We start from the raw sequence: 27,730 nt of genomic DNA, 5'->3' as shown, positions 1-27,730 counted from the left end.
GTGGCCTAGTGTTCACTGCAAACCACAGATCTTAAAAAGAGAGAGCAGTCTTCTTCTGCAGGTCTCAATGGGTAAGTACCATATTCATGTCAAATAAACAGAATTTAGCAGCCGACTATGTTAATAGACTGTTTTATGGAAAGATCTATGGAACAGTGTTTTTCCTTGTGCAGCATCTTTCAAATCTATAAGCTGTTGTTGTTTAGGTATTTCCTTGGAAGGTCATGGATCACTTCTAAATAGGCCATGCTAATACCAGAAGCTAACCTCCTGGTCTACCAGCTATGTCTTTTAGGCTATTGGTCTTGGGACTACACACGATGTGGATCAAACGACACTAGAAAGTAGTTAGTGCTATTATTGTGCAATATATATATATATATTTTGTGTTATTATACATGGTTGATATAGTGTATTACTCTCCGATGCATGTGATTTGGATACACACTGTAGAGTACAGGACACATGGTGTTCTGTCTATAGGTCATAGTGGCACTCTCAGGATATTTTGTTTGTGTCCATTTCATTGCTCCATGGTGCTGGAGGTGGAAAGTCCCTCCAACACTCAGCACTGTGGCAGTGTTGGCTGATGGGCTAAAGGCATGAGGGTGTTGTCCAATCAGCAGCTCCACCTCGCAGAGCGGGAAGTAGCTGCTCAGGCACTTCAGCCAATGTGGAGTGTGGGCTCTGAGACGAGGCCCTCCGGAAATGAGTCGATGCGTCTGAGCAGGCAGGCAGTTCCTCAGACCACAGACAGACTGCCCCTCCAGGCTCTGTCTGTCTGGAGTATCAATCTATATATCTATACACCAGCACACTCTGGCGGTCTGTCCGTTTGTCCCTGTCTTCCGTCAGTCTCCGTGACCTGTCAGAGATAACATGGTAGCGAGAAGTGCCCTGCACCATCAATGGATGTGTCAGTAAGAAAAAATATGTTGTTTCTCCTTGCAAGCGAGTCCAGTGTGAGAATGTGTTGGGAACGGGATAGCATGTAAGTGGCGTAATTCTTTCTGACTTTCCTACCTACTTTCCTACCGAATTTCTTACCTCCTTTCCTACCAACTTTCCTACCTACTCAGTTTCTGAGTATTTGGTGATGCAGCGAAAGAGAAAGATGACTGTATTATTAAGTTGCCATTGAGGTTCAGTTGATCTCAAGCTCCTGGTATTGATGATAAATACCCCTACTGGTGTGGAAGAGGATGGCTATGATTGTTTCAACTATCATCCTTTCCCAACAATGATGGGCACTGCTGGACAGCTTATTTTATTGGGAGTTATAAAGCAACGGTTATTTTGTGTGTTCAACTGTTTACATCCAACAAATGGTGTGCTAGTCATATTGAGTCCTGTTTACACGAAACACGATCACATTCTCACGGGCACTCACAGTGCTTAATTTGTAAATGGGAAGGTGCCGGAACAAAAAGTGAGCGTGAGATGGGGTTGACCTGGGGGGCATTGCATGAATATCATCACATTTGCGTAGTGGGACTTACAGAAGTTGCACACATGGGGGGAAATAAAAGTGGCCTGGGGTCCGTGAAAATAAACACATTTCATGCAATTCTACGTCCTTTTACATGACTGGAGACATAATGACATAATCTTTTTTTAATGCTGCGTTCAAAACAACTGGGAACTCGGAGCTGGGAAACCCCGACTTCCGACTTCAGTGCATTCAAGACAACTGGGAACTCGGAGCTGGGAAACCCCGACTTCCGACTTCAGTGCATTCAAGACAACTGGGAACTCGGAGCTGGGAAACCCCGACTTCCGACTTCAGTGCATTCAAGACAACTGGGAAATCGGGAAAAAACAAACTCTGACTGGGAAAATTCGCTTTGAACGGTCAACCAACTCTGAATTTTTAAAGAGTTCCGATTTGTCTTGAAAGCCCCATAATACTGCACAAATGATCGAAATGACAGACTACTTTGACACTGACAAACTGAGAATCTGAGATCAATGAAAACGACTTTGTCTTGAATCCATCAATAGTCTAGGCCTAGGTATGTGGAGATACATATTGTATGCCAGGAGCGCAACTTTCACTGGGGACAAATTCTAAAATGTGGCAGTTTTATCATTGGAATGTGATACAAAAAGAGGCATAGGTGTGCTTTAGGACCATGCAGACGCCTCTGAGCATTCGGGTAGGCTGTTTTGAGTGTTTATCCGAGTGGATAAAACAAAAATATAATACTAATTATGCCCCCCCCCCCCACTTCTAAAACCAATATTGCGCCCCTGTTGTATGCTACAATATGAGGAGGAAATGATAGTCCTAAAAATGCTTTCCAGTTTCACTGACTCACCCAATGATGTGCAGCTCACTAGCTGGTGATGGCCCATGTGCTCGTGCTAAAAGTCTCTCTCGTTTGGTAACACTGTGGCTGGGACATGTACGTCAAAGGTTATGATACAGTTAAGGATACTGATCTTTTGCTCACTGTACCTGTTATGAGTAGTCATTCAGAGAATGTGTCTCACAGTAGGTGAGAGCACACTGTGAATCGTTGACACTTTTGTTTCATTTAGTTTCTCCTCTAGAACCATGGGTTATGTTGAGTAGTTTTCCTGTGGATTGTTCATGGCAGCAGTAGGAAGTAGGTTTGAATAATAACCTGGTATGTTATACCTGCCACTCCTGTTTACATTTCAGTTCCTGGCAAAAAAGGAATTCCCCATTCCTGATAAGTGTCTCTGTCTCACTACTATGCCCAGCTTACTGTTATTTTCAATGGTGGAAATTCAACATATGTTATAAAGGTTTGTCAATGTTGAAAATTGATTACCATGATAACATAATCCCGTGGTTGAAATGTTACCCTTGATGACTTTTTGCAACTCCAATGTATTTTCCACATAGATGCCCTTTAATAAGGTTTGTTATTAACTGCAATGAGTTAGGCATTATGCAAACTAAGGGACCATTCTGCTCATGCAGTCTTCCATTGTAAATAAGAGAGTAAAGTTCCTAATTGTACCTATCTGTCCTCTTTACAACCACACATATCCAACACCACAACTAGTCAGAGCAGGCAGTCAGGGTGAATCCGTCCATAGGTCCCACACCCTGTATGCCTTTTGAACAGTGGTTATTGCTTCCCAGTGGAATCTACACAGACATCAGAAGGTGGCAGCAGGACAGATGAAGGCTGCTGTTCTTCGAGCAGACACCACAAACAGGCCAGAAATACCCAAGACACCCTGCTGTTCTTCGAGCAGACACCACAAACAGGCCAGAAATACCCAAGACACCCTGCTGTTCTTCGAGCAGACACCACAAACAGGCCAGAAATACCCAAGACACCCTGCTGTTCTTCGAGCAGACACCACAAACAGGCCAGAAATACCCAAGACACCCTGCTGTTCTTCGAGCAGACACCACAAACAGGTCAGAAATAACCAAGACACCCTGCTGCGTCCAAAACACTCCAATCTGCTTGCCTCGTCAGAGTCCAATTTAGACACTAAAGAGAGGGAGCATAAACACATTTTACAGGCATTTGCAGAAATACTTCATCATTTTCTTCCCCAGCCTGATCCGCTAATCCGACTATTTTTTTGTTTAACTAGGCAAGTCAGCTAAGAACAAATTCTTATTTACAATGACAGCCTAGGAAGAGTGGGTTAACTGCCTTGTTCAGGGGCAGAAAAACAGATTTTTACCTTGTCAGCTCAGGGATTGGATCTAGCAGCCTTTTGGTTACTGGCTCAACAATCTAACCACTAGGCTACCTGCTGCCTGGAGACTAAGCTACATTCCTGCATCCTTATTGAACCTCCCTGCCTGGCTGTTTCCTCTTGGAAAGTTCAACGACCTCTGATTTACTCTGGGGATGCAGCTTACCCTCTCCTCTTTTCCATCCTCCTCTAACAGTCAGACCCTACTCCCCTGCACCTGTCCCTTGGATCTCAATGTTAAACCCTATACCTTCCTTTGGTGCTCGGCAGTCATTTGTAAAAATGTGTAAAATGGCCTATTTTTCTTCCCTTGTTAGTATATTTGTCTTTGTGTCTGGAGGGAGTTGTCCCTCCCAGAAGGCAGGCAGCCATCGCCAGGCCAAGGAAAGACAAGGCAGGCACACAGGGTGCAATCAACAGCTCTGAAATGGCATGAGACACATTACAGAGGAAACGTCCAGTTTCCTGTTTGCTTGTCTGGTTTAGGGTCAAGGTTTGAGACTGCAGGTTTTCGGCTGTATTAGGGTTTTAGAGATTCAGAAGAGAGTGTGGTGTGTGTGTCTCTGAGTCTGCCTTAGTGTGTTCTCTAAGTTGCTGCTGGGGCACCCAGGTATTATGACTGGGGTTTAAGATTGGGTAGCAGACTTGTTGGCTGCGGTGTTTATTTTTTGTTTGTTTGTTTCTAAGTCTACACTCTTACGAAAAAAAGGTGCGATCTAGAAGCAAAAAAGGGTTCTTCGGCTGTGCTCATGGGAGAACCCCTTTGCTCATTTGAAGTTGCTAAAAAGGTGCTATCTAGAACCAAAAAGGGTTGTTTGGATGTGTTCACTTGAAGAACCCCTTTTGGTTTCATGTAGAGCCCTTTCCACAGAGGGTCCTTCATGGAACCTGGAACCAAAAAAGATTATCCTATGGGGACAGCCGGGGGAACCCTTTTGGAACCCTTTTTCTCTGAGAGTGTATGTAGAATTGTCATGGTGTTTCTTGTAACTTTCAAGGTGGAGAGAAAGTTATTGGGTCCGGATGTAAGATGCTTTCAAGGACTGAGGTGTTTCAAAGCTGTGATGGGAAGTTGTATTACTTCTTTTTGATTGTTGATATTTTGTTAACATGGTCCGCATTCTCAAGTCCTTGTGCCGTTTGTCCATTGACATGCTGCTGTTTTGATGCAATCAGATTTAGATTTCACTGTCAGACTTGGGTTCAACGAGAAATGCAGCAGCTGAACGAGTATTTTAGCGTTGCATCTCAGAAATGTCAAGTTAGATACGTTCAGACCACTGCCAGCTCTGTGATGTGTAATTTGATGTGTTATTTCTCTCTCTCCCTGTCCTCAGAAACATGGCTTCTGCAGAGATCTACTGGCCTGTCCCAATGAGGGCCATCGGTGCCCAGAACCTGCTCACCATGCCAGGAGGTGTGTGCCATTCTGGGTACCTCCACAAGAAGGGAGGGAGCCAATTCAGCCTTATGAAGTGTGAGTAGCCCTACAGTACATAACATTACATTACATATATAACTTTCATGGCACATTAATGTGCACTGTACCAAGGGATTCTGACAAAGGTCTGAGATGAGTTGCACTGCATACTTTCATCTCATCACAACGTTTAGATCATCAGCCCCCGAGCAGGGTTGGAGATTCATCAAATTAGGAACAATATATGAAGTTCATTTCCAAAACGCGATATCCACCTATTTTTCACATTTGTGTTTTTTCATCAGAAATGATTGCTTATGGGTACCTTCATGTGTGTGTAAAATATTACTGTTCTCAGATGTTTTATTCATAGATTTTAGATGTGTAACGCTATATATTCATTTTTTATCTGGAATGGAATGTTCTTATCCAGTATTGTTACGGCTCTCGTTGGTGGTAGGAAGAGTGGACCAAAGCGCAGGGTGGAAAGTGTTCATGATTCTTTCATTTCAAAAAACACTCAAACAAAATAACAAACGTGAAAACGAAAGTGCACAGTTCTGTCAGGCAGACACACTAAACAGAAAACAAGATCCCACAAAACCCAAAAGGAAAATTACAACTTATATATGATCCCCAATCAGAGACAACGATAGACAGCTGCCTCTGATTGGGAACCACACTCGGCCAAAAACAAAGAAATAGAAAACATAGACTTTCCCACCCGGGTCACACCCTGACCTAACCAAACATAGAAAATAATAAGGAACTCTAAGGTCAGGGCGTGACATGTATTTGATATGTGATATGTGGTTGTCTCACCTAGCTATCTTAAGATGAATGTATTTACTGTAAGTCACACTGGATAAGAGCATCTGCTAAATGACTAAAATGTCAAATGTAAATGTTTTACATACAGATCTCATATTACTGTATTTAATTGATTAAAAATAAATAAATATTGATGTCACAAATGTATCATTTGTACATTTCTTGTAGTTATTTGCTATATTTGACTGTATAAATCCTAGCAGTGCTTCTTATTTATCTGAGAGGGAGGCGGATATATAGCATTTTGCAAAAGAAACTTGATTATTTGTCTCTGAAAATAAATCATCAAGTGATAGATTTTAAACAAATACATGTTTTCTTTTGTTTGTTTGTTTAACCTTTATTTAACTAGGCAAGTCAGTTAAGAGCAAATTCTTACTTACATTGACGGCCAAACCCGGACGACGCTGGGCCAATTTGATGTCTCTCATTAAACGACCTCATGCCATGATTAGATATTGAAAGAACACACCAATCTCTTTCATAATTTCTTGAAACAATAAAGACTAAATTTACCAACATGTCTGAAAATGGATATATAGCATTTGAGAATGAAACTCTTTATATTTGCTAGAGGTACTCGATGCCTGCCATCGAGGACCTCTACAGGACCTCTACACCAGGCGGTGTCAGAGGAAAGCCCTAAAAATTGTCAAAGACCCCAGCCACCCCAGTCTTAGACTGTTCTCTCTACTACCGCATGGCAAGCAGTACCGGAGTGCCAAGTCTAGGACAAAAAGGCATCTCAACAGTTTTTACCCCCAAGCCATAAGACTCGTGAACAGGTAACCATATGGTTACCCGGACCTTTTGCATTGTGTGCCCCCCCAACCCCTCTTTTACGCTGCTGCTACTCTCTGTTCATCATATATGCATAGTCACTTTAACTATACCTACATGTACATACTACCTCAATAAGTCTGACTAACCGGTGTCTGTATATATCCTTGCTACTCTTATTTTCAAATGTCTTTTTACTGTTGTTTTATTTCTTTACTTACCTACACACACACACACACACACACACACACACACACACACACACACACACACACACACACACACACACACACACACACACACACACACACACACACACACACACACACACACACACACATACCTTTTTTTCGCACTATTGGTTAGAGCCTGTAAGTAAGCCTTTCACTGTAAGGTCTACACCTGTTGTATTCGGTGCACGTGACAAATAAACTTTGATTTGATACCTAGGTTATTGTATGTGTGAGACCTTTCCTTACGTTATCTTTCTTTCTTACAGGGCCTCTTCGCTATATAATCCTCCACGGGGGATGTGTGTATTATTTCAAGAGCAGTACCAGTCCTGCACCGCAAGGCGCTTTCTCTCTCAATGGCTACAACAGGTCGGTGTCCACTATTGTCATGCAGCTGTCATTTGCACATGAATTTGAATAGACTTTGGCAAGACATGTTGGCATTCTCACATAGGCCTACATATGATTATCAATGTTCGAAATACAGCTGGCATTGTCCTTTCCAATCAGTTTTTAGGCTGAGAAATCCTTATCAGACGAGAAAGTCTGCTGACAATGAAAGCATTTCTTAAGTGTTGGTGTGCCACTTTCTGCTAAATGAGATCATCTCTATAAAGGTCATGAGTTTTCGCTTACGAATACCTAACACGGGGGGGTGACAAGTCACCTACATAGGTGACAAGTCAGTAATAGAGACAGCACTGTTAAACCATGTCTTTTCCATATTTGTTTGAAATTTTGAGAAGTGAAAGTGGATACTAAGGAATCCTAACCTGTGGTGATCCATTTAGTTCCTCCTCCTACTGCTTCCCCCTGAAGGCGCATGCTGCAGTACCATAGGGGTAGCGTAGAACTGTGTAACTGTGTAATTACACATCTGTCTCTTCTCTCTACTTTGGCCTTGCATAAATAGAGCTTTAAGATAGCAATTTGACTGGTCTGTGACTCATTGAAAACCTTTCCCGGTCAAAGGAATAAAGCAACCTCACAGAGAGATAACATACACAGGGAACTTTTTTGCGGCTTGTGCGGTTTAGCTGGGATGTGTTTCGGAGGACGCGCGGGTCTCGACCTTTGCCTCTCCCGAGTCCATACGGGAGTTGCAGTGATGGGACAAGACTGTAACTACCAATTGGATACCACAAAAATGGGGAGAAAAGGGGGTAAAAAATAATATATATATATACTGCTCAAAAAAATAAAGGGAACACTTAAACAACACAATGTAACTCCAAGTCAATCACACTTCTGTGAAATCAAACTGTCCACTTAGGAAGCAACACTGATTGACAATAAATTTCACATGCTGTTGTGCAAATGGAATAGACAAAAGGTGGAAATGATAGGCAATTAGCAAGACAACCCCAATAAAGGAGTGGTTCTGCAGGTGGTGACCACAGACCACTTCTCAGTTCCTATGCTTCCTGGCTGATGTTTTGGTCACTTTTGAATGCTGGCGGTGCTTTCACTCTAGTGGTACCATGAGACGGAGTCTACAACCCACACAAGTGGCTCAGGTAGTGCAGCTCATCCAGGATGGCACCTCAATGCTAGCTGTGGCAAGAAGGTTTGCTGTGTCTGTCAGCGTAGTGTCCAGAGCATGGATGCGCTACCAGGAGACAGGCCAGTACATCAGGAGACGTGGAGGAGGCCGTAGGAGAGCAACAACCCAGCAGCAGGACCGCTACCTCCGCCTTTGTGCAAGGAGGAGCAGAAGGAGCACTATCCGCGGTGGCGGCTCAGGTAAGGGACGTAGACCCCGCTCCACCACTGGCTCACCCCACTTTGGTGGCACCTCTGGTGCGGGGGCCCTCGTCGCCGACCCCGGACTGGGGACACTCGTTGCGGGCCCCGGACTGAGCACCCTCGTTGCGGGCCCCGGACTGAGCACCCTCGTTGCGGGCCCCGGGCTGGGCACCCTCGCTGCGGGACCCGGACTGAGCAACCTCGTTGCGGGCCCCGGACTGGGCACCCTCGTTGCGGGCCCTGGACTGGGGATCGTCGCTGGAGGCTCCGAACTGGAGAACGTCGCTGGAGGCTCCGGACTGGAGAACGTTGCTGGAGACTCCGGACTGAGGACCGTCGCTGGAGACTCCGGACCGTCGCTGGAGGCTCCGGACTGGGGGCTGTCGCTGGAGGCTCCGGACTGGGGACCGTCGCTAGAGACTCCGGACTGGGGACCGTCGCTGGAGACTCCGGACTGGAGAACGTCGCTGGAGGCTCCGGACTGGAGAACGTCGATGGAGACTCCGGACTGGAGAACGTCGCTGGAGACTCCGGACTGGGGACCGTCGCTGGAGACTCCGGACTGGGGACCGTCGCTGGAGACTCTGGACTGGGGACCGTCGCTGGAGACTCCGGACTGGAGGCCGGTCGCTGGAGGCTTCGCACCATGGATCGTCACTGGAGGCTTCGCGCCATGGATCATCACTGGAGTGAGGAGACGTATGGGCAGTCTGGTACGTGGAGCTGCCACAGGGCTCACCAGGCTGGGGAGACTTACAGGAGGCCTGGTTCTGGCAGCAGGCACAGGACTCACCAGGTTGGGGAGACATACTGGAGGCTTGGTTCTTGGCGCTGGCACCGGATACACTGGGCCGTGGAGGCGCACTGGAGGTCTCGAGCGCGGAGCTGGCACAACCCATTCTGGCTGGATGCCCACTTCCACCTGGCAAATGCGGGACGCTGGCACAGAGCATACCGGCCTGTGAATGCTCACTCGAGACACCGTGCGCATCACCCCATAGCACGGTGCCTGACCAGTCACATGCTCCCCACGGTAAGCACGGGAGTTAGTTCAGGTCTATAACCTGACTCCGCCAATCTCCCCGTGTGCCCCCCCCCCCAAAAAAACGTTTTGGGGCTGCCTCTCGTGCCTGCTTCGCTGACTTGCCTCATCATCTCGTCGCCGCTCTGCCTTAGCTGCCTCAAGTTCCTCCCTTGGACGGCGATACTCCCCAGCCTGCCTCCAGGGTCCCTTACCGTCCAGGATCTCCTCCCATGTACAGGAGTCCCTTTCACCACGCTGCTTGGTCCTTTGGTGGTGGGAAGTTCTGTGGTGGGAAGTTCTGTCACGGCCATCGTAAGAAGTGGACCAAAGCGCAGCGTGGTGAGCGTACATATTCCTTTTATTAGAAATGACGCAGACAAAAACAATAAACAATACAAAACAACCGTGAAGCTTAAGGGCTATGTGCCACAAACAAAGTTAACTTCACACACTGAAAGGAGGGAAAAGGGCTACCTAAGTATGGTTCCCAATCAGAGACAACGATAGACAGCTGTACCTGATTGAGAACCATGCCCGGCCAAAACACAGAAATACAAAATCATAGAAAACAGAAACATAGAATGCCCACCCCAAATCACACCCTGACCAAACCAAATAGAGACATAAAAAGGCTCTCTAAGGTCAGGGCGTGACATATATACAGTTGAAGTCGGTAGTTTACATACACTTATGTTGGAGTCATTAAAACTTGTTTTTCAACCACTCCACAAATTTCTTGTTAACAAACTATCGTTTTGGCAAGTCGGAAAGGACATCTACTTTGTGCATGACAAGTCATTTTTCCAACAATTGTTTACAGACAGATTAATTCACTTGTAATTCACTGTATCACAATTCCAGTGGGTCAGAAGTTTACATACACTAAGTTGACTGTGCCTTTAACAGCTTGTAAAATTCCAGAAAATTATGTCATGGCTTTAGAAGCTTCTGATAGGCAAATTGACATAATTTGAGTCAATTGGAGGTGTACCTGTGGATGCATTTCAAGGCCTGCCTTCAAACTCAGTGCATCTTTGCTTGACATCATGGGAAAATCAAAAGAAATCAGCCAAGACCTCAGAATAAACATTGTAGACCTCCATGAGTCTGGTTGATCCTTGGGAGCAATTTTCAAACGCCTGAAGGCACCACATTTATCTGTACAAACAATACTACGCAAGTATAAACACTATGGGACCACGCAGCCGTCATACCGCCCAGGAAGGAGACGCGTTCTGTCTACTAGAGATGAATGTACTTTGGTGCGAAAAGTGCAAATCAATCCCAGAACAACAGCAAAGGACCGTGTGAAGATGCTGGAGGAAACAGGTACAAAAGTATCTATATCCACAGTAAAACGAATGCTATATCAACATTACCTGAAAGGCCGCTCAGCAAGGAAGAAGCCACTGCTCCAAAACCGCCATAAAAAAAGCCAGACTACGGTTTGCAACTGCACGTGGAGACAAAAATCATACTTTTTGGAGAAATATCCTCTGGTCTGATGAAATAAAAATAGAACTATTTGGCCATAATGACCATTGTTATGTTTGGAGGAAAAAGGGGGAAGCTTGCAAGCCAAGGAACACCATCCCAACCGTGCAGCACGTGGGTGGCAGTGTCATGTTGTGGGGGTGCTTTGCTGCAGGAGGGACTGGTGCACTTCACAAAATAGATGGCATCATGAGGGAGGAAAATTATGTGGATATATTGAAGCAACATCTCAAGACATCAGTCAGGAAGTTAAAGCTTGGTCGCAAATGGGTCTTCCAAATGGACAGTGACCCCAAGCATACTTCCAAAGTTGTGGCAAAATGGCTTAAGGACAACAAAATCAAGGTATTGGAGTGGCCATGACAAAGCCCTGACCTCAATTCTATTGAACATTTGTGGGCAGAACTGAAAAAGTGTGTGCGAGCAAGGAAGCCTACAAAACTGACTCAGTTACACCAGCTCTGTCAGGAGGAATGGCCCAAAATTCACCAAACTTATTGTGGGAAGCTTGTGGAAGGCTACCCGAAATATTTGATCCAAGTTAAACAATTTAAAGGCAATGCTACCAAATGCTAATTGAGTGTATGTAAACTACTGACACAGTGGGAATGTGATGAAGGACAAAAAAGCTGACATTTCACATTCTTAAAGTAAAGTGGTGATCCTAACTGACCTAAGACAGGGAATTTGGATTTGGATTTAATGTCAGGAATTGTGAAACACTGAGTTTAAATGTATTTGTCTAAGGTGTATGTCAACTTCCGACTTCAACTAAAAATACATATAAACATATTACCTGAACATGCAACACTGTAAAAAAGGCCTGCCCTCTTAACTTGACTGGCCTTCAGACCTGTCAGTCACCTATCACAATTTCAACCATTCAGGGAGCTTGGGGAGTTTTCCAGGGATCCGCCCCGCGCACCTCATGTCAGAGCAGGATCACCTGCCGTCTCGAGGAGATGCAAATTGTGTAGTGACGGACTCTCCCATTCTGGTTTTCTATCTTGAAGTGTTGTGCAGCCATCGAACAGAACCACAATCATATAAACATCTTCATATGGAAGCAGATGTGTCCTCACGTGTGTTTGTGTCCGTGGGGACAAAGTGTATAGATATGGGCCTTAACATCCAGTTCTGACAGGACAACACTATAGTGGGCAGAGCGTAATGAATCAGCAGAAGTTACTAGCGGGTGAGGGCTTATCCAGCCAATCGCTCAGACGAGCCCCAGCTAGCCATTTGTACAAACAGAAATAACTCAGTAATAACGTCACAGGGAATAGCAATAGCAACTACTACCAACAGTGGTAGTAAACACCCACAAATCTCAGCCATAACAACAATAACCATGACTCTGCCCTTCGCAAGGGGGAATTCTCTACAGCTGAGCAGCCTGGTACACTGAAACATGGCCAGACCAGCAGGCCCATACAGCTCCAGCAGCACACAATATCACATAGACGGCATGAAATGTTTGTCACAGCAATAATGTGACAGTAATAGTAATAAATGAGTTAACCACTGATATGGTTGAACCTACGAAATGTGAAATCGGATTGGTCAGAGTGAGGAGGCTTACCGCACTGTGTTTTCCTATGTCTGTGTATCTATTATAATGTATGTGCATGTGGTCTTCTCCACCGTGTTGTTTCAGTTTCTATTTCTCTCGTTGGCAGGGTGATGAGGGCAGCAGAAGAGACCACCTCCAGTAAAGTGTTTCCCTTCAAACTCGTCCACTTCAGTAAGAAGCACCGGACCTATTGCTTCTCAGCAGCCAATGAGGAAGAGAGAAGGGTGAGAGGCGATATGTACAGAACCTCTCACATCCCTAGTAACATTACAGCAATACATAGATCATGTAATCCCCATTTTTTGTTGTTGTCTACTAACAGAAATGGATGCGAAACCTGCGAAAAGAAATTGATCACCATAATGACAGAAGGGATTCACATTTTACAAAGTAAGTCAACACATCCCTTCACACAAACATATCATCTGCGGTCACTTGCTCTTTCTGATAAATGGTAGACAGTTTGGCTCCGATTAACTTTCTAAGCATGCAGGTTTGATCTCGTAGGATATCTCTTGCTGTGTTACAGAAAGTATGAATGGGAGTCAGTGAATGCATGATCAGTGAATCAATTCAATAGAAGGTGATTGGTGTGGTCCTCTCTTTGTCGACATAGTGACTCTGAAAGTGATGCGGAGAGCTTCTATGGATCGATAGAGTGCCCCATGGACATAACCTATGCCCATGATGACCCAGGAGACAGTAAGTGACGGGACTCACAACATTGTTTCCAGGGGTGAAAATCTGATATCAACCTTGGAGGGGACAATTACATTACATTTTCTCAAGAGCAATTCCTGAGAGGGACACCAAAAGTAGTGCTGTAACACATAGCCTACGTTGTAATATGTTAAATGTATATTGAGGGACCATAATTCCTACAACTGGATAATTGATAGGTACAGTAGTTAACTGAAGGGTTTTCCCAACTTGTTCAAATGTTTAAATCATTATAATACTACTAATAATAATAGTCATAGCAGTGCTCCTTACCAGTCCAGTATGTATGCAGGTATTTGTACTTACAACCAGCAATATCAAGAAAGTCCAGTAGGTGGCAATGGTACTGTACACTGTATGGATGTAGTTTTCATAAATACAATGAACATGGTGTGATCACATCTATAATAATCTCCATTGAGAACCATCACAAAGTTGGTCTCCGTATTGAATTGACCTTTAAATTTGACTTTTTCTGATACATTTATATAGTCATTAAATATGTGCTACTGGCCTGAATCTACTACAATATCTTTACAAGAACAAAACGCTTAAAATAAGTACAGTTCTAAAAGAAAAATAACTTACTTCAATGAAAAACCCAAATAAATCAACCAAAATATCCTTCAGCCAGTGTCTCAACTCAGTCAGTGTCTCAACTCAGTCAGTGTCTCAACTCAGTCAGTGTCTCAACTCAGTCTCAGTGTCTCAGTGTCTCAACTCAGTCTCAGTGTCTCAACTCAGTCTCAGTGTCTCAACTCAGTCTCAGTGTCTCAACTCAGTCAGTGTCTCAACTCAGTCAGTGTCTCAACTCAGTCAGTGTCTCAACTCAGCCAGTGTCTCAACTCAGCCAGTGTCTCAACTCAGCCAGTGTCTCAACTCAGCCAGTGTCTCAACTCAGCCAGTGTCTCAACTCAGCCAGTGTCTCAACTCAGTCAGTGTCTCAACTCAGTCAGTCTCAACTCAGTAAGTGTCTCAACTCAGCCAGTGTCTCAACTCAGCCAGTGTCTCAACTCAGTCAGTGTCTCAACTCAGTCAGTGTCTCAACTCAGCCAGTGTCTCAACTCAGCCAGTGTCTCAACTCAGTCAGTGTCTCAACTCAGTCAGTGTCTCAACTCAGCCAGTGTCTCAACTCAGCCAGTGTCTCAACTCAGCCAGTGTCTCAACTCAGCCAGTGTCTCAACTCAGTCAGTGTCTCAACTCAGTCAGTGTCTCAACTCAGCCAGTGTCTCAACTCAGCCAGTGTCTCAACTCAGCCAGTGTCTCAACTCAGCCAGTGTCTCAACTCAGCCAGTGTCTCAACTCAGCCAGTGTCTCAACTCAGCCAGTGTCTCAACTCAGCCAGTGTCTCAACTCAGCCAGTGTCTCAACTCAGCCAGTGTCTCAACTCAGTCAGTGTCTCAACTCAGTCAGTGTCTCAACTCAGTCAGTGTCTCAACTCTTCAAACAGCAGCATACTATGGACAAGTATGTCGCACAACGTACGCAATTTTAAATAAAATAAAATGAAATAAATAATTTGTAAGTGTACTAAAAACTGAAAACTACTAAACAAAAGAACAAATATCAATTACACCAGGGGTTCTCAAACAGGGGTCCGTGGACTAATTGCAAGGGGTCCGTGAAATAAAAAAGTGTAATGAATGTAGTCAGTACCACAAGGTTTCCAGTAAGTTTACATATAATATAGAGTGGAGGTCCCTGAGGACCGCTCAAAACCTTGCCTCAAAATATGCAGGGTTTCCAGTACCCAAAAAAGGTTGAGAACCACTGCTATACACATTACTGAACAAAAGAACCAAACATATGTTTGTGGGTTTCGATGGATCCAACAAATTGCTGGCAGATATTTTCCCTCTTGAGACTGTCCAGCCTGTCAGTCTCTCTTGGCCCATGCTATCCCGTAGCCAAGTCTTTAACCTGCGGAGTACACTGAAACTCCTCTCAGCCTCACATGAAGACACTGGCACCACAAACAAAATTCTGATCAGCACCTCAACTTGGTCAAACAACCCCCGCACCTCCACTGGGAGCCTCCTGAGGACCTCTGCTGCCTCTCCACTGCTGCTAGAGGGGTATTTGTTGTGAAAGAGAGGAATCTGCACTGAAAGAGAATCTATGTTCAGTTCTGGGTACTGATCTAGAGACTCATCCAACTCCCCCGTGAGAAGCGCTCTTTCCAACTTTTGCAGGACGTTTAGACTGCCCTGGTCAAAACGGTCACCAAACTGAACCTCCACACCATCCAACACTTTAAAAATTTCTATCCTATAGTGATCCACTGCTTTGCCAGCAAATCGTCTTGAGTGCGTCTCAATGGATTCAATAGAGTCAATCAATGTTGTTGCTTTCTCATACAGTGCAAGGTAGCTTTCGTCATTTCTCGTGCCCCTAAGAGATGACCGCACACACTCGACTGTAGCCTGCATACCAGAGACAGTCTGAGTTGTCTTCTGCAGTGAAATGTTTAGACATTCAAGCTCTCCAAGAACAGCAGAGGCAAGTGTGAGGCCCAACACAGTCTTGCCTTTGCTGAAATGCTCGAATAAGCCACTGGCAGTTGAAGCTGTCTTGGATGCAGTTTTTGCCATCTCCTCTAGGCTGCTTAGTACCCTCTCATACTGCCCTAGCACAGCTCTAATAGCAGTATTCTGCACAGTCCACTTTGTTGGACATAGGGGTTTCAGGGTGGTCAGATTTGTATCTTTGGACGTGGCAATTGATTCAAAGATGCTCTTAAACTTTCCTAACTGGCCATAGAGGACACCTAACTGATGGACCCAGGAAAGGGAATCCCGGATCAGTGGGGAAGCTGAGCAGCCAGCCTGTGTAATCAGATTTACACAGTGTGCTCCACAATGGACATAGAGGGCTAATGGCTGCTGCCTCCTCACAATTGCCTGTGCACCTGTGTATTTTCCTGCCATGTTTGAGGCACCATCGTAACTCTGCCCACGTAAGCCAGACATGGGCAAATTGAGCCTCAACAACACATCAGTTGCCACCTTCGCAATGCCCTCGCCTGTTGTCTCCGACACCCTGCATAGCCCAATAAACTCCTCATGAGGGACAAGGTCATGGTCAATTTAACGCAGACAGACATTCTCCTGTTCAGCACCAGAGACATCTTGAGTACCATCAACAATTAATGAAAATTGTACAATCGGAAGAGACCTAATCTCAGCTGCAATGCCTCGAATGACTGTATTGGCCATGATGTTCAGAATTTCATTCTGTTCTTTGGGGCCTGTGTACATTGTGGTACGCTCTGTTAACCACTTCAGTAAAATGGGATCATCCTCTTCTGCCCTAAGTTTCGAAAGCTGGTATAAATTCCCACTGTCATCCGTGTGGCCTCTAAAGGCTTGTCCCTGTCTTACTACATGCCGCACCGAACTGACAATTTTCATCAAGCAATGCCTTGCATCCTCCTGCTGTTTACCCCACGCGCTGGATAACTGGACACTGATTGGATTTAGCTGGTGTGCTGTTACAATTACAAAGTGGCGGTGGGTTTGGCAGTTTTGATGTGCTGTGAGTTTTTCAATGGCTTTTCTCCAGTTCCTAAATCCTGCACTAATGAAGGAAGCATCTGCTCTTTGGCCAAAAGATGGCTGGCTTGAAAACCCTTGGCTACAGTGAAAACACAACACTCCTTTTATTGATGGATTATAATGTAGCCAGAGGAAATCGCGAACCCATCTCTCTTGAAACGTCAACACTCTGTTGGCAAGAGTTTGCGGTTCTATAAATTGTGGGTGTGGCTAATATGGTTTTGTGCCATCACTGAGGTAACTGGACAATGCTGTGCCACTGTACCCTATACTGGTGCTGCTGGCAACAAGGGTGACACCTGGTCCTGCCGTGGCTGTGACACTGTCCTCTGAAGTCTCTTTCCCTTTCACCACCCTCACTGACTCACAGTCTGTCTCCTAGAAAATAAATAAGGTGTTTGCCGTACTCCTAACTACCGGTACCCAAAACTACACAATCAATCACAACAGCAATACCATTGCCTTAAACAAATCTTAGTTTAGTCACCAGTTTAAGTTGAGAGTGGGGGTATCCATGGCATTTTCCAATTATGTCCCTATTTTACAAGTCAAAAGAATTGAGAACCTTTCACAATGTTGCCAAACAAAGACTCAACAAACTTACCTGAGACTGTCTCTGCCAGTCTGTCCCTGCATATCTGTCCCCAGCTCTGCTGTCTGTGTGCCATCTGTTGCCTGCTCTGCCTAATGACATCATTGTGAAACATTTACATTAGCATTTCACTTCTTTCTTATGAGCATTTTATCAACTAGTCTTTGAGATATTAGGCTACTAGAGTTCTTACTTTGCGTTTTGGTGTACTGAAAAATACTCTGATGTCCGTCTTTTTACTTTTTTCTGACATTTTTCTGGCTGGCTGGCCTAGCTACACACACACACACATTTACACAACATATGCTGCAACCTTTCGTAATTTGAATATAGTTTGTTTCATATTGGCTGGCTTCCAACAATAGCTGCATTTGCAAAGCTAGCGAGCATCAATTCCGTTTCTGTGGTGTTTGCTATAATCTTTGCTACCTGGTTAAATAAAGGTGAAAAAATATATTAAAAAGTTCACTAGCGACAATTTAGCTTTTGCAACGAGACCATTAAATATATTTAAGACAATGGTATAAGAGAGTGTAGTTCTGTTCAGTTTGGACTTCAGTTTATCGCTAACCTTATCACAGGGACTTTGAAGCACTACAGCTGCATGCTGATCTTGGAATAAACTGACGATAGCAAAGATTCCATCTTTGACGACGCCACATAAATGGAATAGGTACTAGCTAGCTTGATAGTTAATGTTTGCTTTAGTTTGCGCGCTAGCTCTGCAAATTCAGCTAGTGTGTGAACCCTGCCAACATAAAAATAAATAAATAATATTGCTATGGACCTGCTATGGATTGACTGGATTAACCTCACGTCAGTTACGTGCATTGAGTGCCTTTCGGACAGTAGATACGAACCCTCTATTACCTTGCCAGCTAAAGAAATGGCAGTGGATCAAACCATCGTGAGGCAAAGGGCGGGGGGGAAAGGTCGCAATCTTTTGAAACTTAAAAACGGGGTATTAAGTGTCTATAATCAGCACAAGTGCTTTCATTGTGTAACGGATGTGAAATGGCTAGCTAGTTAGCGGGTACGCGCTAATAGCGTTTCAATCAGTTACGTCACTTGCTCTGAAACCTAGAAGTAGTGTTGCACCTTGCTCTGCAAGGGCCGCGGCTTTTGTGGAGCGATGGGTAACGACGCTTCGTGGGTGTCAGTTTTTGTGTGCAGAGGGTCCCTGGTTCGCGCCCGTGTCGGGGCGAGGGGACGGTTCAAAGTTATACTGTTACATTGATGCTGTTGACCCGGATCACTGGTTGCTGCGGAAAAGGAGGAGGTTGAAAGGGGAGTGAGTGTAACGGATGTGAAATGGCTAGCTAGTTAGCGGGTACGCGCTAATAGCGTTTCAATCAGTTACGTCACTTGCTCTGAAACCTAGAAGTAGTGTTGCCCCTTGCTCTGCAAGGTCCGCGGACTTTGTGGAGCGATGGGTAACGATGCTTCGTGGGCGACCGTTGTTGATGTGTGCAGAGGGTCCTTGGTTCGCGCCCGTGTCGGGGCGAGGGGACGGTTTAAAGTTATACTGTTACAATTGCGTATTATTAATATTATTGAAATTACGTAGTTATGTTTACAGCGATATATTGGGGGGGACAAATCATATTTTTCAAAAGATGGGGGGGTCGTGTCCCCCCCGCCCCCCCTGGGATTTCCGCCTATGATTGTTTCATACAATTAACTCTGTAGACTAACACATTTTCTTGCCTAGATTACATGTTAGAGGATGAAGAAGATGATGAGGATGAAGATGACTATGAAAAACCAGATAGCCCACCAACTTATACAGGTACTAAATAATAAATATCTTTGAGTTTGGTGCTGAAAGGTACTATAACTGTGATAGACAGCCCTTGATGAGACTGGCATGTCATCACAATTCAAATGAATGGTCCCATTTGGCTCCATTTGAGACCGTACATACACTACTGATCAAAAGTTTTCGAACACCTACTCATTCAAGGGTTTTTCTTTATTTTTTACTATGTTCTGCTATGTTCTACTATGTTCTGCATTGTAGAATAATAGTGAAGACATCAAGTCTATGAAGTAACACATGGAATCATTTACATTTTAGTCATTTAGCAGACGCTCTTATCCAGAGCGACTTACAGTAGAGTGCATACATTTTATTACATTTTACATGAGATTTTACATGATTTTACATTTTACATGAGACAAGGATATCCCTACCGGCCAAACCCTCCCTAACCCGGACGACGCTATGCCAATTGTGCGTCGCCCAACGGACCTCCCGGTTGCGGCCGGCTGCGACAGAGCCTGGGCGCAAACCCAGCCCGGGCGCGAACCCAGAGACTCTGGTGGCGCAGCTAGCACTGCGATGCAGTGCCCTAGACCACTGCGCCACCCGGGAGGCAATCATGTAGTAACCCAAAAAGTGTTAGACAAATCTAAATATATTTTATATTTAAGATTCCTCAAATAGCCACCCTTTGCCTTGATGACAGCTTTGCACACTCTTGGCATTCTCTCAACCAGCTTCAACTGGAATGTTTTTCCAACAGTCTTGAAGGAGTTCCCACATATGATGAGCACTTGTTGGCTGCTTTTCCTTAACTATGCAGTCTGACTCATCCCAACCATCTCAATTTGGTTGAGGTCAGGGGAATGTGGAAGCCAAGTCATCTGATGCAGCACTCCATCACTCTCCTTCTTGGTAAAATAGCCATTACACAGCCTGGAGGTGTGTTGGGTCATTGTCCTGTTGAAAAACAAATAATAGTCTCACTAAGCCCAAACCAGATGGGATGGCGTATCGCTGCAGAATGATGTGGTAGCCATGCTGGTTAAGTGTGCCTTGAATTCTAAATAAATCACATACAATGTGTCACCAGAAAAGCACCCCCACACCATAATACCTCCACCTCCATGCATTACGGTGGGATATACACATGCAGAAATCATCTGTTCACCCACACCATGTCTCACAAAGACACGGCGGTTGGAACCCAAAATATCCAATTTGGACTCCAGACCAAAGGACAAATTTCCACAGATCTAATGTCCATTGCTCGTGTTTCTTGGCCCAAGCAAGTCTCTTCTTCTTATTGGTGTCCTTCAGAAGTGGTTTCTTTGCAGCAAATCGAATATGAAGGCCTGATTCACACAGTCTCTAAACAGTTGTTGTTGAGATGTGGTTGTTACTTGAACTCTGTGAAGCATTTATTTGGGCTGCAATTTCTGAGGCTGGTAACGCTAATGAACTTATCCTCTGCAGCAGAGGTAACTTTGGGTCTTCCATTCCTGTGGCGGTCCTCATGAGAGCCAGTTTCATCATAGCGCTTGATGGTTTTTGCGACTGCACTTGAAGAAACGTTCAAAGTTCTTGAAATTTTCCAGATTGACTGACCTTCATGTATTAAAGTAATGATGGACTGTAATTTCTCTTTGCTTATTTGAGCTGTTCTTGCCATAATATGGACTTTTACCAAATAGGGCTATCTTCTGTATAACCCCCCCCCCCCCCCCCCTCACCTTGCCACAACACAACTGATTGGCTCAAACACAGTAACAAGGAAATACATTTCACAAGTTAACTTTTATGAAGGCACACCTGTTAAGTGAAATGCATTCCAGGTGACTACCTCATGAAGCTGGTTGAGAGAATGCAAAGAGTGTGCAAAGCTGTCATCCAGGCACAGGGTGGCTATTTGAAGAATCTCAAGTATAAAATATATTTTGATTTGTTTAACACTTTTTTGGTCACTGCATGATTCCACATGTGTTATTTCATAGTTGTGATCTCTTCACTATTATTCTACAATGTAGAAAATAGTAAAAATAAAGAAAAACCCTTGAATGAGTAGGTGTTTTAAAACTTTTGACCGGTAGTGTGTATGTATACAGTGCATCCAGAAAGTATTCAGACTCCATGACTTTTTGCACATTTTGTTACGTTACAGCCTTATTCTAAAATTGATTAAATAGTTTCCCCCCCCCTCATCGATCTACACAATAAACCCCATAATGACACAGTAAAAACTGTTTTTTATAAAACAAAACAGAAAATTTATAAAAAAGAAAACATTTAAATATGACATTTACATAAGTATTCTGAACCTTTACTCAGTACTTTGTTGAAGCACCTTTGGCAGCGATTACAGCCTCGAGTCCTCTTGGGTATGACGCTACAAGCTTGGCACACCTGTATTTGGGGAGTTTCTCCCATTCTCCTCAGCAGATCCTCTCAAGCTCTGTCAGGGACACTCAAGGACATTCCGAGATTTGTCCTGAAGCCTGTCCTGCATTTTCTTGGCTGTTTGCTTAGGGTCGTTATCCTGTTGGAAGGTGAACCTTCACCCCAGTCTAAGGTCCTGAGCGCTCTGGAGCAGGTTTTCATCAAGGATCTCTGTACTTTGCTCTGTTCATCTTTCCCTCGATCCTGACCAGTCTCCCAGTCCCTGCCGCTTTCCTCCAGATTTGACGCTTGGCATTCAGGCCAAAGAGTTCAATCTTGGTTTCATCGGACCAGAGAATCTTGTTTCCCATGGTCTGACAGTTTTTGGGTGACTTTTGACAAACTCCAAGCGGGCTGTCACGTGCATTTTATTGAGGAGTGGCTTCCGTCTGGCCAATCTACCATAAAGGCCTGATTGGTGGAGTGCTGCATAGATGGTTGTCCTTCTGGGAGGTTCTCCCATCTCCAATGAGGAACTCTGGAGCTCTGTCAGAGTGACCATCGAGTTCTTGGTCACCTCCCTGACCAAGGCCCTTCTCCCCCGATTGCTCAGTTTGGCCGGGCGACCAGCTCTAGGAAGAGACTTGGTGGTTCCAAACTTCTTCCATTGAAAAATGATTGAGGCCACTGTGTTCTTGGGGACCTTCAACGCTGCAAACATGTTTTGGTGCCCTTCCCCAGATTTGTACCTCCACACAATCCTGTCTCAGAGCTCTATGGACAATTCCTTTGACCTCATGGCTTGGTTGTTGCTCTAACATGCACTGTCAACTGTGGGACCTTATATAGACAGATGTGTGCCTTTCCAAATCATGTCCAATCAAGTGAATTTACCACAGGTGGACTCCAGTCAAGTTGTAGAAACATCTCAAGGATGATCGATGGAAACAGGATGCACCTGAGCTCAATTTCGAGTCTCATAGCAAAGGGTTTGTATACTTATGTAAATCCTTTTATTTTTAATACATTTGCAAAGATTTCGAAAAACCTGTTTTCACTTTGTCTTTATGGGGTATTGTGTGTAGATTGATGAGAATTTGTATTTATTTAATCCATTTTAGAAGAAGGCTGTAATTAAACAAAAAGTGGAAAAAGTCAAGGGGTCAGAATACTTTCCGAATGCACTGTATCTATAGCTAAACGATAACTACCACTGAAAAAACATTGTCTCTCAACTCTCAAAAAATTTGTCAGCAATTTATGTAGGAAGTACTGAATATCTTATTTTTTTTTTTTACTATTGAAGGAAGACTAACTGTCCCACCACCATCATACCATCCTCCTCCACTCCCATGCCAGTTTAGACAAGAATCAATGTCAGGATTCTGCAAAGGTCTCCCCCAACCTGCCCGTGCCCCTGTCCCCAACAGGACCCTCTCCAGCCCCCTTCCAAAGAAAATGTCCCCGCTCTTACCTCGACCCAAGCTGGGTGAGGTCGGCCACAACCACCATGGACACAAGGACATCCCAAATAAGGTCAGCCCAGAGAGAAGTGTGAGGGGCCCTAAGACCCCTCTTCCCACTCCCATTGCCAGCCTACAGAAGCAGATGACGTCCATCTCCACCCTACCTGGGGGGGACCACAGAGACAATAAGCCCCATGTTCCAGTGACCCTCAAGTCTCCCGCCACCCTGCCCATCTGCATCAACCTGGAAAGGCAAATGGGGCTGAATCCTAGTCCACCGGGTTGCCATGGCAACACAACCAGTCACATCCCAAGTGTGCCAAACTACTGCCACAGCACTAGGCCAACACCAGATCTCCCACCACAGGCCTCGCCAGCACTGAACCACAAGCCTGGACCGTACAAGCCACCCCTCCTAGCGAAATCTCCATGTCCAGCAACCATGCCTAAACGACCAAGAGGGTCAGCACAGTAAGTGTCTGCAAAGGCTTGACTTTTTGCTCTGAAAACTACAGTTTGATTTCAAGGTTGTTATATTGTAATCATGCAAAAATATATAGCACCATTTAAGATGAAGGTTAAAACACCGACTTCTTCTCAGAAGATCCTCTCCAGATGGACAAAGCTTCCGAGCCTCAGTGGACGAGGTACCTGCCTCTTTAAGAAAGAACAGGGATCCATCCAAGGACATTGAAGATGACTCTGATGAAGACTATGAGAATGTAAGCGGCCATATTCTCCATCAACTATCACTCTTGTGTACACAGGCTACGAGAGAAACAAATCTGTTATGTTTTGTGTTTAGTTTAGTGTCTTTACTCAGTGGTGCGTGCATGCCCTTGTTTCACCACACATTCCATAATCTCATCGCACAATAATGTTCAGTGTACTACAGATTAGTCTTCGCCTGCTGACACAATTCTAACCTCCTTATGTCTGTTGTTGTTGTTTTCGACACATGTTTCTGACCTCAGGTTCAATTACCCGATTCTGTGTTTGTGGACATAACAGAAACAAGCATTGTTGAAAAGTAAGACAATAAATGATTTCTGTAATGAACATATGTTAAATCCTCCTTGTTCCTTTTTTGTGTAACAGTCTTTAGTGCCCACTAATGTTCGATCGAGGAATCTCTTTCTGACGACAATCATGTCTCTGTTTTCTCTTGGAAGAAGAACAGAACACGTCTGAATGCAGTCTTGCTAAAATACATCATTATTGTGCTTTAATTGCAGGTTATTTATGGAAAGCTCCAGTTCACCGCAGGATGGTCTCTACTGCATCAGGAACTCAGGAACAAAGACATCAAAGGTACAACATGTGCATGCTGTGATGCATAAACATCTAGGGATTCACCACACATCATACAAAGAATATTAAAAAGAAACTGCTTTAGTCAATAATGTACATTTGTTCTCATTGAATCAGGTGCTGGTGGTGTGGGATGTGGATCTGTGCAAGGCCAGAAACTACAGGCTCTTTGATGAGGTCAGAACCACTGTCTTTACTTTCGGTCTACCCATGCCCGTAACTACACACAGAGTACACAGAGGTCCGGTCATTTTTTTAAATTTGAAAAAAAAAAATATGATAATAAAAATATATATTTTGTACACAATAAAGAAAATCAATTACAGGTCAACATCTAAATATTGCCCCAGCGTTGATCAAAGCTCAGGACATTGATCCAGGCTCATTATGTTCGCCTGTGTCCCCCGGATTTGCCTCCCGGATAAGCCTTTTTAGCAGCACATTCACCACTCTCTCAAACGGCCTGAGACGAGAAACTAACTACCCCAGATCGGAGTACCCTCAAGTAGGCAACTAAAGACCCTGCAGACAGCGTGTTTGCGAGATACCGAAAGAAAAAAAAAATGTTAAAACCATCCGCATACAGACATCCCCCAAACAAACAGAAAATCTATCTCCGAGAATGAGTGCACAACTTGTAAGTAGTCGCTTATAGATATCAGTCAATCAGGTGGCTAACTGCCGGCACACACTTCTATTGCAGTAACGTTGAAGGCTCTGGCTAGTATTACTTAGCCAGCTAGAAGGATGAATTAAGAAGCTAACGTTAAACGGAGCCTACCTCAGCAGGAGCAAAAAATACGCTAGCCTACAAAGTTCTCATAAAAACGTTGCTTTATAGAGAGTAGGCTACAGAGACAGACAGTGATGTGGCGCTTAGTGGTGAGGCTGACGCAGGCTGCATTGCATGCAGAGGAGACAGAGAGAGCAGAGCAGAGAGGTTAGTACAGTAGTTCCCAAACTTGGGGTCGGGCCCCCATGTGGGGTCCCCTGAGAAAATTGGTACTAATTTTATCAACTAGGAACTTGAAAAAAAAAGATGTTTCAATATGAACATCTCCACATGGCCTATCTTCCCTACAGGCCGACATTAAAATGCCATCAATACAGTTCTAAACATGTCATACGTCGCTGATGCCACGTGTCAGTGTGAATCATTTCTCAAGTTTCCTCCCTTTCAGGGGAATAACATTACGGTAGCTAATAGGCTATGTGTTTGTAGATCGACTGAGGGGAATGAACCCAAAGCAGCCAAGGTGATTATGGCTGGGGTCCTTTTTGCTTGCTTTTGCTGTTCTCCAAATAGCATTTTCAAGTTTTTTAATTGTATAAAAATTGTATAAAACTCAAACCTTGGTTAATGCCGTGTCTACCATGTCGATTGTCTGACTAAATCAATAATACATGAAGGATTCCAGTACCATGTCTGTCTTGTTTGATGTGAATTTCAATGTGTTTATGGTTTAGGACTCCCGGGTGTTCCTGGAGTTTGAGATTACATTTGCCTCCCTGTCAGCCCTAGTGGAGCACTACCATAGCCACCCTCTACCCAATCACGACTCTCTGTGTCTGCAGCAGCCATATGGTTACATCATGCCCAGATGACCCTGTCCTGACTCTACCTGAGGCCATTGGCTCAAACGGACTCTCTCCTTTTGGGCATCTAATACAGTGCTGCAACTGTCATGAACTACAGTCAAAACCTGCTGTGGTAGAAACAAAATGACACTGGCCCCTGTAGGGCAAGTCAGATTGTTGCATTTCTGTAACCAAGCCTGAGTTTTTGTTGGAGTGATTCTGATGAGCGTCATGGCATGGGATCTAGCCCGAAACAATGCTTGGGCAGAGGTGCAACGAGTGCACATGGTTGCAGTTGTGAAGAAAATATAGTATCTGTGAGGAGGACAATGAGCTCGATATACAGAACAAAGTTGTATTATGTGAGGACTACTGCAGGACTAGTACTCTAAAGGTCTGTCATTACACTGGATGGCACTGCTGTAGTGTTGTTCAGAATACAAGCAAAATGTGAAGATTTGTGGGTTGACTGCACATTAATGTCGGAATATTAAGCACTGGTTTTGCATTACGCATTGAGGACCAATTATGTGTAAATCACTTATTTATTCCATAAAGTTTATGAAATGTATCATATTATCTTCAGAAAAAAAGTTATATTTTAAAATGCTTAGATAATGATGGCTGTGAAATATGGTGCATAAAAACCTATGCTATCAAACTGTCCACACATCCTATTGCACTGTACAGAACTGTCCATTTGGGATATGTAAATTAAATTAAATGTATTGTATAAAATTATTTTGTAAAATTCTTTCTGATTATATTGTTTTTTATTGGTAACTGTATAACAGCAGAGGGCAGGTGAAGAGTCCATTGGATGGCGCTGTTTGGTGCTGTGCCATGTAACTGGGGTGGCAGGTAGCCTAGTGGTTAGAGCGTTGGACTAGTAACCGAAAGGTTGCAAGATTGAATCCCTGAGCTGACAAGGTAAAACATCTGTCGTTCTGCCTCTGAACAAGGCAATTAAACCCACTGTTCCTAGGCTGCCATTGAAAATAAGAATTTGTTCTTAACTGACTTGCCTGGTAAAATAAAAATAAAAAACCCCTACAGTTTTTATAAATTATGAAAAAATAGTCAGGGTATGACTCAATTTATGTTGAGTCACAGACAATAATGAACATCCACATAATTAGAAGTATACTTTGTTCAGTAGAAAGTATTTAAGGTGAAGTAGCTCTTATCACTTCACCCCTTACCTACATGTACATATTACCTCAATTACCTCGATTAACCTGTACCTCCTGCACATTGACTTGGTACCGGTACCCCCTGTATATATCCTCATTATTGTTATTTTATTGTTGCTCTTTTATTTTTTTACTGTAGATTTGATTTAGATATTTCTATGTTGTAATATTGTGTTGTGTGTGCTGTTCTCCAGCCCAGAGGGCACGTGCAGCAAAATCACACAGAGATCACTCACTGATAGTGATGAGCAGACACTGGTTCAGATAAAAGCCTCCCAAAGGAATGCTTGATACAGCAGCAACACAAGCAGCAGAGACGCTGGTTTGTTAAACATGCATACTAAGTAAATCATTATAATGGTATCGGGATTAATATTCAATATTTCC

At 44.1% G+C, this 27,730-nt stretch overlaps 1 protein-coding gene across 2 annotated transcripts; it reads left to right on the top strand.

Moving 5' to 3' along the window:
• Positions 1–26,904, top strand: LOC129818714 (SH3 domain-binding protein 2-like). 2 transcript variants are annotated; one of them, XM_055874877.1, is made up of 13 exons: positions 1–71; positions 5,028–5,167; positions 7,221–7,323; positions 12,898–13,015; positions 13,114–13,181; positions 13,408–13,493; positions 19,369–19,446; positions 23,102–23,732; positions 23,866–23,983; positions 24,236–24,291; positions 24,497–24,572; positions 24,690–24,749; positions 26,040–26,904. In XM_055874877.1, exons 2-13 carry the CDS (start codon positions 5,032–5,034, stop codon positions 26,175–26,177), a joined length of 1,668 nt encoding a protein of 555 aa, XP_055730852.1. In that variant the 5' UTR covers positions 1–71; positions 5,028–5,031; the 3' UTR covers positions 26,178–26,904. The 2 variants fall into 2 exon arrangements, with proteins under 2 accessions (XP_055730852.1, XP_055730850.1); XM_055874875.1 differs by having other exon boundaries at positions 23,863–23,983.
• Positions 26,905–27,730: the final 826 nt, after the last annotated feature.

This window comes from Salvelinus fontinalis, chromosome 21 (assembly GCF_029448725.1).
Source record: "Salvelinus fontinalis isolate EN_2023a chromosome 21, ASM2944872v1, whole genome shotgun sequence".
Taxonomy (NCBI): Eukaryota; Metazoa; Chordata; class Actinopteri; order Salmoniformes; family Salmonidae; genus Salvelinus; species Salvelinus fontinalis.
The sequence above is the reverse complement of the archived record's forward strand: the minus strand, read 5'-3'. Positions and strand labels throughout refer to the sequence as shown.